Source organism: Dryobates pubescens, chromosome 1, assembly GCF_014839835.1.
Source record: "Dryobates pubescens isolate bDryPub1 chromosome 1, bDryPub1.pri, whole genome shotgun sequence".
In the NCBI taxonomy this organism is placed as follows: domain Eukaryota; kingdom Metazoa; phylum Chordata; class Aves; order Piciformes; family Picidae; genus Dryobates; species Dryobates pubescens.
Window position 1 is genome coordinate 61,741,234 of NC_071612.1, and position 16,772 is coordinate 61,758,005.

The following is a 16,772-nucleotide window of genomic DNA, read 5'->3' on the forward strand; positions in this document are numbered from 1 at the left end:
TTAAGACAGCCCTGTGAAAGGCCAATCCTAACAGTAACCTCAAAGTGCTGAGATAGGAAATATCATCTCAAATAATCCTCACCCTCAGATCAGCAAGCACAATTTCTATCAGGAGCCTGTATCAGGCTCAGATGAAATCTCACACTGGGGTAAAGATGCATGTCTTATGCCTTGAGGCCTCCAGGAAGCATATACCTTCAAGAAGACAGGTCTCCATCTGGACTATCATCTTCATCAGCTTTAAGTGTAACTCCCAAGGCAAGCCTGACACCATATCGATTCCAGTAAGTACCTAGGCTCCGGATGGGATTTCTGATGGGGCACCAGAACACCGTATGGCCCCAGAGTGAGCAGAGGGTACAAGAGGACCCGTCTGTTGCAGGCTGCATCTTTCATTCACAACCTGCACACAGACACAGGTAAGGTGACACTGCTCTGAGACCTTCAGGCTGTGGCCAGATCAAATGGCAAGACCCTGGACAGATGGTGGTCCCAGCTGTCTCTGAGAAGCTCTGTACCCCCCAGTGCTGCATGGAGACAAAGCAGCAGAGGCAATAGGAACACCACGTCCCCCAGAACGCTACCTACCAGCATTACTATCCTGAATACAAACACTCATGGGTTTAAAGATACTGAGCCTCTGAAAGATGCAGATGGGCTGCCAACCTCCCCCAGCGATGCAGACACTGGAAAATTCCATTCCTTTCAAGCAGCTGAGCACAAGGCTTCACCTCAGCACAGGGAAAGAAACACTTCCTGCTTCAGCGGCTTTCTGATAGGGCTCCATAAAAGAGATGGGATGAGGAAGCAATAAATTATGGGACTGGAATGTGCAAGTGCTGAGTATATGATCAAACTTCATTTGCTCAAGGTCAGGCCTGTAATTGATAATAACTTGGTAGCAAAACTATTACAGTAGTTATGGAGTTCTGTACTCCATAACTTTAAGCTTCAGACTACAAAGTGCCAGACTGCACATTCTCTGTCTAGAAAGGGGAACATGTTAAACTCTGCATGCCTACAACAAAGACTTCCTCCTTTCCAAGTGCTCCTATCCAACTGCTAGCCTGCAAAAGAGGAAGAATAAATAACAAACAGAAAAAACAAGAATCAGAAAGGGCAGAAAGTCCCCAGCAGCTGTAGGCAAATGAGGAGGGCAGGCTGTTAGAATCACAGAAATGTTAGGGTTGGAAGGGACCTCAAGGATCATCTACTTCCAACCCCCCCTGCCATGGGCAGGAACACCTCACACTAGAACAGGTTGCTCAGAGCCACATCCAGCCTGGCCTCACAAACCTCCAGCTCCCTGGGCATTCCAGTGTCTCACCATCCTCACTGGGAGGAACCTCTTCCTAACATCCAATCTGAATCTACCCATTTCTAAGTTTTTTCCAACCCCCCCCTAGCCCTTTCATTGCCTGACCTCCTAAAAAGTCCTTCACCAGCTTTCTTGTAGCCCCCTTCAGATACTGGAAGGCCACAATAAGGTCTCCTTGGAGCCTTCTCTCCAGACTGAACAGCTCCAACTCCCTCAGTCTGTCCTCACAGGAGAGGTGCTCCAGCCCTCTAACCATCCTCATGTCCCTCCTCTGGACACGCTCCAGCACGCTGTTGAAGCAGTAAGCGCATTCTGGACTGCTGGCAGGCCTCACCTTTGTACTCGGGCGTGAACTCCTTCATCTCCGGGGGCAGAGACTCGTAGAAGCGCTGCTCTCTGGTGATGAGGGGCTTGCAGACAGTGTGGTCGTCGTAGCGCATCATGCTGCTGTGGCCACCCACCTGGTGAATGAAAGGCTCCAGCAGCACTCCCCGGTCTCCAGATCGAGTGGCATTCTTGCCATACTTGCCCACTTCCATGGTTTGACAAACACACATTGCGTTGGGCACCAGTTGCACTCCTGGAGCATGGGGAGAGCCACGTGGGCTGGAGGGGTAGCTCAGCAGCAGTCAGGCAGGGGAGTCCTGGCAGTCTGCTTCCTTACAGCGATCTGGAAAAGCAAAGGAGAGCCTTGTGAATGGAGGGCCACTGGTGTTCACTCCCTGTTGGCTCAGAGAAGTTTTCAGTATTCATTTGCATCTGTAACAGTTCCTCTCCTGTTCTCTGTTCGCATCCCACATGTTCCAGCATGCTCCTCACCACCTCTTTGATCCTACAGGTAAACACACTAATTTGGGAGCAGTCTCACCTACGGTTTCTCCAACAGGGTTGACAGGGGACAGGGAAAGGAGGCAACAGGAGCATTCTGAGCCTCCCATCCTCCAGCTCCTTTTATCAGCGAGGCAGTGTGATAATGGACCACAAACCACGAGCTACAGCACAGTATAGCCAAGACCACACCTGCCTATCAGCAACAGTGACTGACACAGGCAGAACAAACCTTTCCAGAACCTGAACTCCGCTCCCAGTGCTTCTGCATTTCTAACATCTAAAGCAGTACACAATTCCCATTCAGCTCCTACTCTAGCACTGCTCCCTCCTTTACCCACTCGCTTGTCTTCAAGCAACATGAAAAGACTCTGGGGATGAGACAGTCATCATGTCACTGTGTGTATGCTTCTGCTGGATGGGTTCCACTCAGCCTCTCTCTTATTACTCTGTATCCCTCAGGAAAACAGCTATTTCCTGATGCTTTCACAGAACAGGGTCCCTGGTCTGTAGAGGTAGGCAAGAGAGATGACTAAATCCAAATGAGATTAGAAGTGCTTTGGAGAAGACAGATGCTCTTTTAATGTGTGCAGAGTGCCTGGCACAGCCACAGGATGATGGAGAAGTAAAAGCCATACAAATTCTCTCCAGATGAATTGCCCTTTCCAGCTCAGATCATAGATGCTTCTACAGCTGCAGGGGAAAACACCTGAGGATTTCCTCCTAACAAGGAGTTATGCAAAGCACCTGGTGCCAGAACCAGATAGTGACTACACTTTCTGAGTTCATCAAAATTTCCAGTTTCTTAGAACAGCTGCAGCCAAGAGCAGGAATTTAATATCTGAGGGATACTGGAACCCTGAACAAGGGACACGATTCAGGCTGTTCCTCATCTGGCCACAGGATGTCTCCATAGCTGCACAACACTGCCAGACTGGGGGAAGCTCTAGATGAAGATAGGCTCTGCTCCCTCCCCTACGATTCAGCCATCAAAGAGATTTAAAAGCAGGGTCAATACTTCAGGACGTGTTTAACTCAATCTAACACAGAAGATCCCTGCAACAGGACAAGGCTTCTCCCTCCCTGCCCACACATTCCTGCTCGCAGTGGATCTGGGGACAGTAAGAGTGCACATGCATTTGAGTTGAATCATCTCACTGATCCCAGGAAAAACATTTCCTTTTGTGGTTGCATGACCACACAGCCACGTTCAGTAAGGGGAACAAGGGGAATGTTCAGTTGGCTTTTAAGGTGGGGGGCAGAAAATAAGAGAGGAAAAAACCCAACACCACAGGTGATTTCTCTGGAGCAATTCCTATCAAAAGTCTCTTCAAAGCATCCTTCAAAGCCTCTTGTCTCTTAAACTCACTCAGAGCCTAGGTTGTATCAGAGACAAAAACATTCTGTGGATTTCTCTCCTCCCTCTTAGTTGCTTTATCAACAAGAAGAAACAGCAGCAGAGGTTTGCTTAAGTCACACGTGGTTTAGTTTGGTTTATTGATAGTTAACATCTGAGAACAAGCAAGATGCCAGCACCTGCAACAAATCAGCACCTCAGAGAGTCCAGGTGAGTGCTTTAAAGTCTTACATCTTCCCTTTGCTGATGCAGCTTGGTCTTGGAATTGGTTTATTTTGCCAGTGACTAAAGCTGAGTGTTCAGTTATTCCAAACAATACAGGGCACAAAGTTTAACTTCACATTTTCCTACAGTTCAAACTTCACCAGACAAGAGAAATAAGAGATTCATCTGTATGCCAACAGTAGCTGGCACACTCAGAAGGCATGCACATGGAGCTTGGGGCCTGCTGTTAGTCTCACTTTTCACAAAATGTCTTGGGGTCCCAGCTTTGGCACTGATGGAAGAAGTGTTACCTACGCTTTAGAGAAGTGAGGTTATCCAAGCAGACTCAATAGCCTCAGTCACCATCACTAACGTAGATGGCAATCACCAGCACCCCCCCAGACTGCTCTTGCAGTTAGGAGTGCTTCACCTATGGGCTACAGGCAGCTTATGGCCATTAGAACAAGATTTGAACCCTTTGCCTACATTCAGCAGTCGTCTTTGCCAAGGGTGTGCAACAAAGCACGTGCCACTTGAATTATCTTGAGGACAGCATCCACCAGCTAAGCAGAGTCCTTCAGGCCTTCCCCACTGCATGGCCTAGAGGTACCTGTGAGACGACAGCAGTTGTCTAAGGGCTCCTGGGCAGGTGGCAACGAAAACAGGCTGCAGCCACCAAGAAGTGCCCCTGGCTCCCTGCCAAGCACCCTGCTGCCCCCAGGAAAACCCGACGTGACAAGTTCTGGATGTGCAGGCGCACTGGGAGGGAGTGACGGCCACAAAGAAAACCTTCTGTGGTCGCGACGCAAGAGAGGGAGCCAGGCAGCAGGTGGGGAGAGTCCATACCTGGTTACAACTGCTCCACATTCATCCACGTGGCTCTAAAGAAAACTCAGAGCCTTGTTATGTTTTCCCACACACAAGTCAACCTGAGGGGAAAAAACATCTTGTGGCAAGTAGCACTTCAGAGACAACGTTTGAAAAGAGAAAGCTATCTACAGGGCTGGAAAAACAGCTGCCTTGTAGTGGTGGTTTTCATCAGACTAACTCCAAGTGTTGTTACTAAACATGGACACCATCCACAAATAAAGACAGAAGAATCCTGGCTGCTTCAAACAAGTATAAAGCAGAAAACTATTTGAAGGCCCTGAATATTACTCATCTCTCCGCCGTTAAACAACGGCGTGGATTCAACTGTTTCAGCTGGCTTACAAAATACAGACTCCTTCCAGTTATACTGTGAAATGCAGTGTACAGTCCACACAACAGCTTGAGGGTGACCAGTTCATCCAAGCAGATCCTTTGATACCTTCCAACGCCACCACTATAGCTCTAACAGCACTGAAACACTCAAGTCAGGTCAGCATTCCTCTTCCAGCAGACTCATCTACAGTTCACAAGTTAGATCACCCAGCAAGCTGGACTCATGAGTGGTGGAGGGGCAGAGGTTCAGGAGCTGACTTATGGGTGGCTACAGAAGGGCAGAGCATATCCCATAATCCATTACCCTCCAGAGCAAAAAAAAGTTGTACTGGAAAATAATTTGCTCTGCAGTATTTAAGGCTGGATGCCTGTCACTGTACCTACTCCAAATTTTAACTGCACACCCCGCTGTTCAAACACCTTTTAGCAAGATGGCTGCAAAGGAGAGTAAAAACCAGTATTTTCTTGTAGCAAGGAACAAAGTATTTCCAAACTGAAGCCAGAAAGGCTCTGCTCTTCCCACTATTTAATGTGGTAAAACCTTCCCCCAACACCAACATCACCCTCTGGCAGAGAACATGCTGCTCCACAGAAACAAACAGTGCTGTGCTCTTAAAGGCCCAGAAAGATACTCTTAAACATTACTGAACCCTGGCTGGAGGCTACTGAGGTCTACCAGACCACCACCACCATCAAGGACTTGAAGATTTTAAAGGTCTATCCCAACCAAAACAATTCTATCATTCTAAGGAGATAGAATAGAATAAACCAGGTTGGAAGAGGCCTTCAAGATCATCGAGTCCAACCTATCATCCAACACCATCTAATTAACTAAACCATGCATCCAAGCACCCCATCAAGTCTCCCCCTAAACACCTCCTCCCGCCAGTTCACAGCACCAGAGCACCACCAGCAGAGGAGGCAAGCACAGGAGCAAGGACTGGGAAGAGCAGGGGGTGTCCTCTTTGATGGTGTGACCAGAACAAGGGGACACAGTCTCAAGCTGTGCCAGGGGAGGTTTAGACTCGAGGTGAGGAAAAAGTTCTTCACCGAGCGAGTCGTTCGTCATTGGAATGTGCTGCCCAGGGAGGTGGTGGAGTCACCGTCCCTGGAGGTGTTCAAGGGGAGATTGGACGTGGCACTTGGTGCCATGGTCTAGTTGTGAGGTCTGTTGGGACAGGTTGGACTTGATGATCCTTGGGGTCTCTTCCAACCTTGGTTATACTGTGATACTGTGAAGGTGACAAACACACTAGCCTCAGAGGTCACCACACACTCGAGCAGTGGGGGTGGAGAGCTGCACTGCAATGAACGCAGGACTTCCAGCAGACTGCACCTGGGTGCTGGTGTTCCCACTCTTTACAGGCCATCTCGTACAGGAGCATGGGCTGTGCTTCATGACTCACCAGCAGAGCCATTTTCCAAAATCAAAAGGAGAACAAACATCCAAAATTGTGATGAGTTACAGCCAGGAAGCTGCCTGCACTAAGCACTGCTGATTCACACCCTCGCTGTAAGCAGCCTGCACATCTGTCTTTCCAGCAGCACTTTGCTGCAAGGGCCACAGCCAGCCCTCAGCACCCATGGTGATGAAGACTAAGGCAGATGGTCACCACTGACAATTCTGGAGCCAGGCTGCAGGCAAGGCATAAACACCTGACCTTGACAGGCTGGAGAGGTGGGCACAAGCCAACCTCATGAGGTTCAACAAGACCAAGTGCAGGGTCCTGCAGCTGGGTCGAGGCAATCCCAGGCACAAATCCAGGCTGGGCAGGGACTGGCTGGAAAGCAGCCCTGAGGAGAGAGACTTGGGGGTGCTGGGGGAGGAGAAGCTCAACAGGAGCTCTCAGTGCGCACTTGCAGCCCAGAAAGCCAACCAGATCCTGGGCTGCAGCAAGAGAAGTGTGGCCAGCAGGGCAAGGGAGGTGATTCTCCCCCTCTCCTCAGCTCTGGGGAGACCCCACCTGCAGTACTGCCTCCAGTTCTGGAGCCCCTATTACAAGAGGGATCTGGAGGTGCTGGAACATGTCCAGAGAAGGGCCACGAGGATGATCAGAGGGCTGGAGCTGCTCTGCTATGAGGACAGACTGAAGGAGTTGGGGCTGTTCAGTCTGGAGAAGAGAAGGCTCCCAGGTGACCTAATTGTGGCCTTCCAGTATCTGAAGGGGGCTACAAGAAGGCTGGGGAGGGACTTCTCAGGATATCAGGTAGTGATAGGACTAGGGGGAATGGAATGAAGCTGGAGGTGGGGAGATTCAGGCTGGAGGTGAGGAGGAAGTTCTTCCCCATGAGAGTGGTAAAGCCCTGGAATGGGTTGTCCAGGGAGGTGGTTGGGGCCCCGTCCCTAGAGGTGTTTAAGCCCAGGCTGGCTGAGGCTCTGGCCAGCCTGATCTAGTGTGGGGTGTCCCTGCCCATGGCAGGGGGGTTGGAACTAGAAGATCCTTGTGGTCCCTTCCAACCCTGACTGATTCTATGACCTCCAGGTCATGCTAACAGAAGTTGGATATTCCCTCAACAACCCCAAAGCAGTCAGGAGCAAAGCACAAGAACACAAAATAGCAGGAGAGCAGGCATCTGGATGATGGGTGTGTGGTGACTGCTGCTTGTGAGCTAGTCCTGCTAGCAGGGAAGAGAAGCAGCTAGCAGCCAGGCTGAAAAGCACCATGGTTTCTAGTCATGCTGGATTGGATGACCCAACTTCTACAGAAGAAAATCCAGTCTAAGAGAAAAAAAAAGTGTATGGCACTGTGCTATGAGATCAGCTTCCCAGCACCAAAGCTCAGCCACAGGCCTGAGAGAAGTCTGCCAGGTCAGCAGAAAATGCAGATGGCCTCTGGGACCTGACCAGAGAACAAAACTCTCTAAGAACCTTGGATATTCAGTATTCAGTATCACTAAGGTTGGAAGAGACCTCAAAGATCATCGAGTCCAACCTGTCACCACAGACCTCATGACTAGAGTAGGGAGGACACTAGTGCCCACTGCAGGCTTGAACTCACGACCTTCCCCATTAAAGGTCTTATGTGCTACCAACTGAGCCACACCAGGGGGCTAAGTCTGGTGCAAGAAATTCAAACCAGGCAGGGTTTATCCAAGGTATAACAGAGATAGCCCACACCTTTTGTTTCTCCTTGTACAAAGGACTTCATTGAGCCATGTCTAACCTGTAGCAACATACAGGATGTAACCAGAAACATTTGGCCCATGTGGCATTCAGGAAGCTACAAACCTTCCTAGGCTGCTTGAGCACACAGCTTTGAATCCTAACCCCCCCTCTCATCTTGTCCAAAGCTGGGACTGTAACCAAATGCAGCCCTTTTTGGAGACACTGCCCTCACCAAGGCTCTTCAGGCCAAGGCCAGACAGTAGAATACATCAAAAACTTATGCCAGCATCAAAAGTGAAACAGAAATCTTAGGACAGGCTGCAAGAATGCCAGCTGAGGAAGAGAATGCCAGCAGTACGGTTGGAAGAGGAAGTGCAATAAGCAAGGCCATGGAGAGGACAGTATCTCAAGTGTGCTTCACCCTATGCTCTGAGGTGAACAAAGGCACACTTCCTTCACCAAGGTTGTGCCCTCAACAACAGGGCACAAATGCACCAACCTCTGAAGCAAGCACAAGAAAAGAAAGAGCCTCATCTACTTTAACTTAAGGCTTGGCTGAACTTGGAGAAAGGGCCATGTGGAAAATTGAAGTTAAGCTTGCAATACAATTCCTTAGGCATCCCCTATGCTTCTGTCTCCTGGAGGTCTGCAGGAAGACCATTTGTGCCATGCTTCTATCACATTCATCACAAAGCCTCAGCACTTCTGCCAGCAGCCTGTAAGACCAAGAATTTTCTCCCTCTTCTCTTCCTAAGAAAGGAGCGGAAGCTGAGCCTTTTCAGCTCCTTTGAAGAAAGAGAGGCTGCACTATGCACCACTAACCATGGCTGGAAAGCTGAAACCACTGCCTAGGCCTGGGCTTAAAGGAAGCTTTTTTCTTAAGAGGCCAGATTAGCAGGAATTGCAATGGCCCTTCTGCTGGCACTTACAAAGCATGGCATGCTTACAAGGAGGGATGAGCTACCTGAAGCCCTTGCTAGGGATCAGCCCTTGCTGGGCACAGACAATACCTGTTCTCTCACCCTGGCACACTGCAGTGGAAGCTTCTCTCTGGCTTTGGGTGTTTGTGGGGGTTTTTTGTTTGGGTGGCTTTTTTGTGGTTTTCTTTTTTTAAGCCAAGCCTTAGCACACAACAGCGCACAGGGAATGTCTGTCACGTTTAGCACCATATGGAGCAGGTGTTCTGCAATGCTTTGTGAACATCTGCCATGCAGCTGTCTGCAAGTAAGGGTAACCAAAGCTGGGGCTCAAATGGCCCCTTCCAGTTTGTATCCCTGTTTGGCCTGACGCTGGAGAAGCTGGCATTACTGTGATAACATCAGGCCGGCAAGCGGCAGAGCGTTGCACATAAGCTGATTTAATTTCCTTGCTGCTTTTTACTTCAGGCCTCCCCTTCTTCTCTGGAGAAATGTAGCACACTGGCAGGAAGGCACAGGCTGCCTGGGGACCTGTCAGTCCTTGTCACTGCTCTCAGTGTCACTGCAAAGGGGAGGCTGGAGGAAGGTCCACCCCTGATCGTCATCACCACTTCTCTCTCTACTAGGCAGGGAGGATGAGTACAAGGGAGGTGAGCTGCTGAATCCTGCTGCACCTTGCCACCAGGAAAGGGCACCTTCCTCCTCTGTTCAAAAGCACTGGCTTCAGTCCAAGTCTGAGAGTTTCCATAGCAGCAGGACCTGATTGAATAGGTGCATTAACAAAAGGCTGCTTTATCAGCACCAGCCCAGAAGATTTTCTCCCGGGCCTGTGCCTAGGAGAGCAGGGTTGGCCAGTATCAGCTTTGCATTTCAGAGGAGAGATGAGAATATGGCACAAGGTTTCTAGAGATGAGCTTAGGGAAGATCAATTCTTGTGAGGCCTCATTGCTCAGCTTTCTGTGAGCTAATTTCTGGCTTCTCTTCATCTCATTTAGGAAGAGGAAAAGTCTCTGCTGGATACAGGTTATTTTTAAACCATTCCAACGCAAATGCTGCCATTCAGCACAGCTCTCAGATCCAACAGAGACAGAAGGGAATTCACTTTCAACAGCCACAAAATGTAAGGAGAATCAACCTAACCCACTAAGACATTTCTTCAATTCACACTAGTGAATGGGCTCAGGAAACTCATCAACAGGCTCTTTGGTAGCAAACTGTAGTCCTTGCATATATAGCAGGGGGGGGCGGGGAAAAGAAGGGGGAGAAGAGAAAAAAAAAGGCAAATAATCATCACATCAGGCCCATTGAAGAGGTCTGCCCCAAAGACTAACTTGGAAAGAATCTGCAGCTCATCTTACAGACTGAAGAAGTAGAGAGAAAAGGTTCACCTCCTGCCTCCAAAATCCTATGTTTCAAGTTTTAATGAAAGCTGGTAATAAAGCATAACCTGCTCTTCAGTCACAGACCTTGGCCTCTTCCCCAGCCATGAGGCTTAAATAAACCAGCCACATCCTTGAGGAAGTCCTGAAGGACTGCATAATCATCTAGGTAACTCCACCCATGCCTCTCCAGTAGAAAGATGATGGCACAACTATGCTGAGCATTCAGAAACTCTGCACTTTCATGTCAGCTGTGGGTACCAAATTCTACAACCTCAACAGCATCAGAAGGTGGGACAGACGAGCAGGTAAATGCACCAGGCTGATCTGCTGACACAGAGAGAATGAGTCAGAGCTTATGATGCTTGTGCTGAACCAGAGAACACAGCAAGCCACTGCTGGCAAAGAGGAAAGTGTGATTTTGTGCTGACATGCAGAGCTTAGCTGGATGGATAGCACTGGGGGACTGACTGCTCAGTGCCAGCAGGGCAGCCCCATAAGACAGATGAGAATCCAAGGCAATCAGCTGAGCAGCAGCCTCAGGTTTGTGTCACAACAGGGGTGAAGAGAACAACTGGCACCTCCTAAGTTCTTATTTCATCTCCTGATTAAAAATGCCCCAAAAGTCCTTGGAAGTGTCAGGGCTAGAGTCAAAGAAGTCAGTTTGGCCTGATCACCTACAGAGAAAGTGCTGGCTCCCCCAAGAAGAAAAGGCACTGTCATCCACCTGTGCAAGCACCTCAGGATCTTCAGCTCTGCTCACACCTCCACATACATTCAACAAGTAGAAATGATTATGCACCTCAGCATTGTGCCCTTCAGGCTTCTAGCCAGTACAGACACCTGGCAGGTAGGACAGGACAAGATCCTTCCATCTTGTGTAAGAGCAAGAGGAAGCCTCCAGCAAAAGCACCAAAATCCCAGAAAAAGGAAGTACAGCAATAGAATCAGTTTGCAGGCTTGAGAGGGCAGTTGAGAGGAGCTGGAAAGAACAATCAATGTGCTGCATCATACACCTGCCACACACAGAAGCACAGCACAGAGGCCACGGTGACAACTCCTCAACAAGAAGAGCTGTCAGCTCCCTTGACTCAAGAGCAAGGGCACACATATAATCCACTTTCAAGACCATATGTGGGCTGCCAAAGAGGAGAAAGGAGAGGTGTTCCCTGGCTCTCTGCCCTCCATTGTCTCACAAGGAATACTCACAAGAGAAGGGAAATACAAAAGAAAAAAAACCCACAACCAAAACCTATCTAGAAAAACAAAATACAACATTTATTTGAAATTCAAAGTGAAGCAAAAAAGTTTCATCTACCTGCACTTTGTATATTCCCCTGCTTTCAGGATGTGTAAAATCCTTGAATTGAAGAAGAAAGCCTAAGTGAACAGCTAGGTCTCCAGCTCTGTCACAGGGAAATGACAAAAAGCAAACATGAGAAGCTTGGTCTGCACAAGGGAAAAGGGCATGTTGATACTTTCTTCATCCACCATATTTTCTCTCTGCTTTAGTAGAACAGGGTGGATTTTGGGGTGGAGACAACTGCTGGTCTTGGTGGCTCTTTCAAGTAATCCTCCACAATGAAACCACTTCCAACCAAATGTCTGGCTTAAAAAATGAACAAACAAAACCACAGCCAAAATACCCACACCAGTATTATATTCAAATTTCTTCTGGCCCTGATTGAGCCAAATCAGTTTGTAATTCCCCCAATTATTTCTTCAGACCACGGTTACATGGGCAGTCCCTTGACAGCTGCACCAGCAGGAGCTGCACCCTCCCACTCAACTCTGCTGAACTGGTACAACTGTGTGCAGCCTCACCATGACTCAAATGAGAGAAGTGATCACAGTTAAAAATAAGCCAGCACTTTGTTTTGTTGTTTTTAAGGATTACTTTTCAAGCCAGGTCAGATTCCCCCTCTATTGTGCAGCTGTGCAAACAGTTGTATCAGTACGAGGTCCCTGAATTGCTGATGGTTATCCTTGTGCCTAAAGACAACGTTTGCATTCCCAGCTCACCTCCTGTTTCGTGGCTGCTGCAGAAGAGCATGACTTGCCAAACGGAACACGTTGAGTACTTCACTGCCGCAGCTTGCAACTGCGCTGAGGGTCTCTCTAATGAGACGAAATGAGGTCATGCTGATGCGTATCTTACGAGTAAGGCACGGCTGCTGAGCTCCCTTGAGCTGTTGCTTGTCCTAAATTATATGCCATTTTTGCAGCCTGCACGCTGAAGTAAATATAAACCCATGACTAACGAAGTCAGTACCGCGAAGGAACAGCTTTGGGCCAAGCTCTGAAGCAAAACGCTCCGAGAGGTTGCGTAACCGTTAACTATCTTGGTGATCTTCCATTCACAAAACCAAAGCCTACATGAGGTGCAGATTCCCACTGATCAGAGCGAGGAGGCTATCTGCAGTTTTGGCAGCTCTTCAACTGCAGCTGAATTCTGATTCTAGCAAATTCATCTAGCAAAAAAAAAAAGAGATGGAAAACCAACACAGGCACTAAGCAACGACGGCAGGCTAGCAGGCTTTAGAAACGAGTACGGGAGGTAGAGACTGGAGGCTCTTTGCCCCAGTTGCCAGCTCAAATGCTGTTTGACACAAACCCAACTGAAAACACTTCCTATTCGATGGCTGCCTGGCAACCTACTGGAAAGGACTGGGTTCTTTGTTCTCTGCTTTCAGCTGGTGACAGGTATCCACAGCAGACACACACTATTATGGAAGGCATTCTCATTGAGCACAAGGCACAAAAGATGGAATAACCATTAAGGTCTGACTTCTGGAACAGGGTAGGAAGGCTTGTTAATGACTTCAGGAAACAAGACTTCTATAGTTTCTGTTGTGCCTGCTCTAGAAAGCAAGAATCAGGCTCTAAGCTGTTCAGCAGCTTTGTTCTGTAGCTGTTGTGAAATCGATCTAAAAGGAGACACTAAACTAACAAAATCAGTATTTGGCAAATTTTACCCTTCCTTTCTTAATATGCATCTCAGGGTACAGCTCCATGACAGCTTAAACAAATCTAAGTCAGCACTCTTCAAACCCATCCTCTCTCCTGAGTCAGCACTGGCATTCACCTCATCCTGCACAGAAACTAGCCTGGCAAAAAAGTTAACCTGGAAAAAAAAAAGTTGTTTTTGCCAATGTGGCTTCCTGGACTGGTTTAGTGCCAGTGCCCAACCAAAGTAAAAGGGGAGACTCATCCAACAGGACAAGGGCAGGCAGAAAAGTAGCAGTGCCAGTTTCATTCAGCTTCAACTGTCCTGCAACGTGTGCTCGAAGAAGTCTTATGCCAGCCTTAAAGAGACACGAGGTGCTGCTCCCAGCAGAAAGATCATTCAGCTCTTTCACTCTCTTGATATCTCTCAACACCAGCACTCCTGCAGACAGGTAGATTAAGTAGCTGATCTGGTAGGAAATTAAACCAGCAATATATAAACCAAGAAGCCTTTAGCTTTCAGCTGGATCAGGCCCGTAACTTGGGCTTATAGCGACAGGACGGCAGGGAATGGATTAAAGCTGGAAGAGGGTCAATTTAAACTGGATATTACAAAGAAATTGTTGACAGTGAGGGTGGTGAGACACTGGAACAGGTAGCCCAGGGAGGCTGTGGATGCCTCCTCCCTGGAGCTGTGCAAGGCCAGGTTAGACAGGGCCACGAGCAACCTGATCTAGTGGAAGGTGTCCCTACCCATGGCAGGGGAGGTTGGAACTAGATAATCTTTAAAGGTCCTTTCCAACCCACAACATTCTATGATTCTATAACAGATCTGAGGGCCAGCAATCTGCCTAGCATCAAAAGAAGGGATAAGGTGGGAAGCTGTGACTGAAGACAAGAATCTCAAATGATTATGAATCTGCACTCTTACTTAACACAGTCCTGTTGTGATACTATGTCTGTGCAACATTTACACAAAACCACTTCTCTACAAAAGATTTAAACTGTACATTAAAATATCAGCAGATCTAAGGCTTCAAGTTTCAGTTCCCCCCAGCACATCATTAATACCAAAAATCTCCTACTTCCTCAAAAATAAACCTGTAACTTATTTATCTGCAGCAGTATTTTCAGAGGGAAAGAGCTACTGAAAATATATAGAAGCAGCCCTGTTGTGATTAACTAGGGCATGACAAACAGCAGCAGAGTGTGCAAGCAGTACCAGGGAGCAAAACCAGGAGGAACAGCAACTACAACAACATTTTACCAACAACATTGATTCACAAACAACAAAGAATTCTTAGAAACTGCTGCCTGGGTTATGTCCAAGGCTCTCTTTACCTATTAAGAAAGTCACTTCAGAAAGCTGACCACCTCTGCATTAACTAAGCTTTGCTGGAAGCAAAAGCTGATCCATCTAAAGGGCTTCATGGAGGAAAGCACCACAACAGTGACTGTGAAGTGATCCATAATCAAACTGGTATCAGCAGTCATGCACAGAACTTCAGTGCAGCTGTCAATCAATACACCAGAGCTCCCTGGGTGTTGTCACAGCCTCACCAAATATGCTGCAGTGACACTAAAGGTGACCTGAAGCTGGAACTCGCAGTTTCTCCCCTGCCTCACCAGCAAAGGGGGTTTGTGCCATCACGAGCTCCAGAAGTTGCATGTGTATAGCTCTCATGCTGGAGACCAAACGCTTCGCTATTTGTGGTGCACAGCAATACCTTAATGCTAGGGATGTTATAGGGTCTTCTCAGAAGTATTTCACTTGATCATAAGGTACAGTTCATGCTGACATCCATTTCCTCATGATCTGTTTTAGCCAGCTCTCATCACTGCTTGTAACACTAACTCTGGACACAGCACTGATCAAACATGGGATCCCTGGAAGACGTAAGTTTTGCCTCAGAGATGCAGCAAATTTGACTCCCGCTTGTTGTGTTGCTGCCACTTGGGAGACCAGCACACTCAAAACACTCTGGGGTACTTCCATAAACAATTCCCTCCTCACAAATTCAGAGTTAAAGCTGGGGCTACCTCTCAAAAAAAATCCCAAACAAAACACACCAAACCAGCAAGTTTCCAGCACTACTGTAATTGGAGAAAAATGTAAAAAGTAGATCTTTTCAAAGAAAACATCTGCTCAGGCACATGCTGTTACAACAGATCTGTTGCAACAAATCACTAGAATATCATAAATCAGAGACACAAGAAGTTTAGCTTAGTAAATTCTTGACTGCTGACACTTACTAACCAGCATTTCATTTTCAATATCACATCCGTGTATGAGAGGGTTTTGAAACATGAATAGAGTTAAAGCCATCCCTTAGGACTGCATTTAGACACTTGAATTTCACACAGCTCTCCAGGTACAACACAAAAGGCAAAGGTAAAAATGCGATGAAGCTGCAGAAGCACAAGGTCCCACTTAGATCAAAGCATGCTCTAAGTGTCTCATGAGTAACAGAGCAGGATCTGTACAGAGGAAGACTTCATAAGACTCTCACATAAAATTATCAACCCATACGCACACAGCTGTCTCCTGGCAGTTAGTCTCTTGCTCATGCAAACGTGAGGCAGTAAGAGTTTTACAGAGGTCAAGACTCTCACGGGATTCATCTAGATCTATTTTCTGCTGCTGTGAGATGAAATATGAAAAAGGGAGAGAAACTGACCACGAGCAGGGAGAGCTTCGCACAAGGATTGTTTCTCACCCCACAAAAGGTGACCTCCCAAAGCCTCTTTGACTCTCCTCTCCTTTAAGAGGATTATGAATCCTACCCTTGGGGGACCTCTGCTCAGCTACTGGCACACTGATATTGTACATTAACACTATGTCTTGTCTCCTCATTATTATCAGTGGAGAGATATTAGAAGAATTTGTAAGGTCACTGCTCCAAGATCAGGACTTTAAATGGAACCTCTAAAGCAAGCAAGGAAAGCCCCAGCCACTGGCATTAGGTGGCTTTGTGGCTGCCACATGCCCAGCTGCAGATCTGCTTAGGGCAGACCAATCCAGCTTATTTGCACATGCAGGCTACCGACTATCCTTGGAAGCAGAAATTTCACCAAGGAACAACTGAAAATGGAAGATCAGCATATGCTAAACAATCAGGACAAATCTAGGGAATCCAGTTCACAGCTCCTGCACCAAAGCAGAGCCTCAATGAACACTAAGCCCAGGTGCATTCTGAAGCGAGGAGTTGCAATGCACATGGTCACCTCAAAGGGAAAGCCAAGGAGAAGACTGCAGCAAATCCAGTGACACCAGGAGCCAAGAATCTGAGGATTCTTTTGGGTTTTTTGCACCTTCCCACGAGACACCATTTGGGCATTTCCAAAGGGAGTCTATGAAGCAAGTCCTGAGTGATCCCTAGACAATAGCAATCAGGAATCATTTCCCTTGCCGCTTAGTAGCACACAGGTTTAAAGCAATCTGTGCTGCCATGGAGGTGAACACATGCAGTTTTTCCTTCATAAAGTAATCAAAGCTACAATGTATTATGAATTC

At 47.7% G+C, this 16,772-nt stretch overlaps 1 protein-coding gene across 3 annotated transcripts in view; it reads right to left on the reverse strand.

Moving 5' to 3' along the window:
- Positions 1–16,772, reverse strand: part of IP6K1 (inositol hexakisphosphate kinase 1) — a 42,864-nt gene that overhangs the window by 8,359 nt on the left and 17,733 nt on the right. For all 3 annotated transcript variants that reach the window (XM_054166763.1, XM_054166769.1, XM_054166758.1), the window contains exon 3: positions 1,653–1,988. In XM_054166763.1, the coding sequence (XP_054022738.1) occupies positions 1,653–1,875 (223 nt within the window). In that variant the 5' untranslated portion in view covers positions 1,876–1,988. The remainder of the gene's footprint in view (positions 1–1,652; positions 1,989–16,772) is intronic.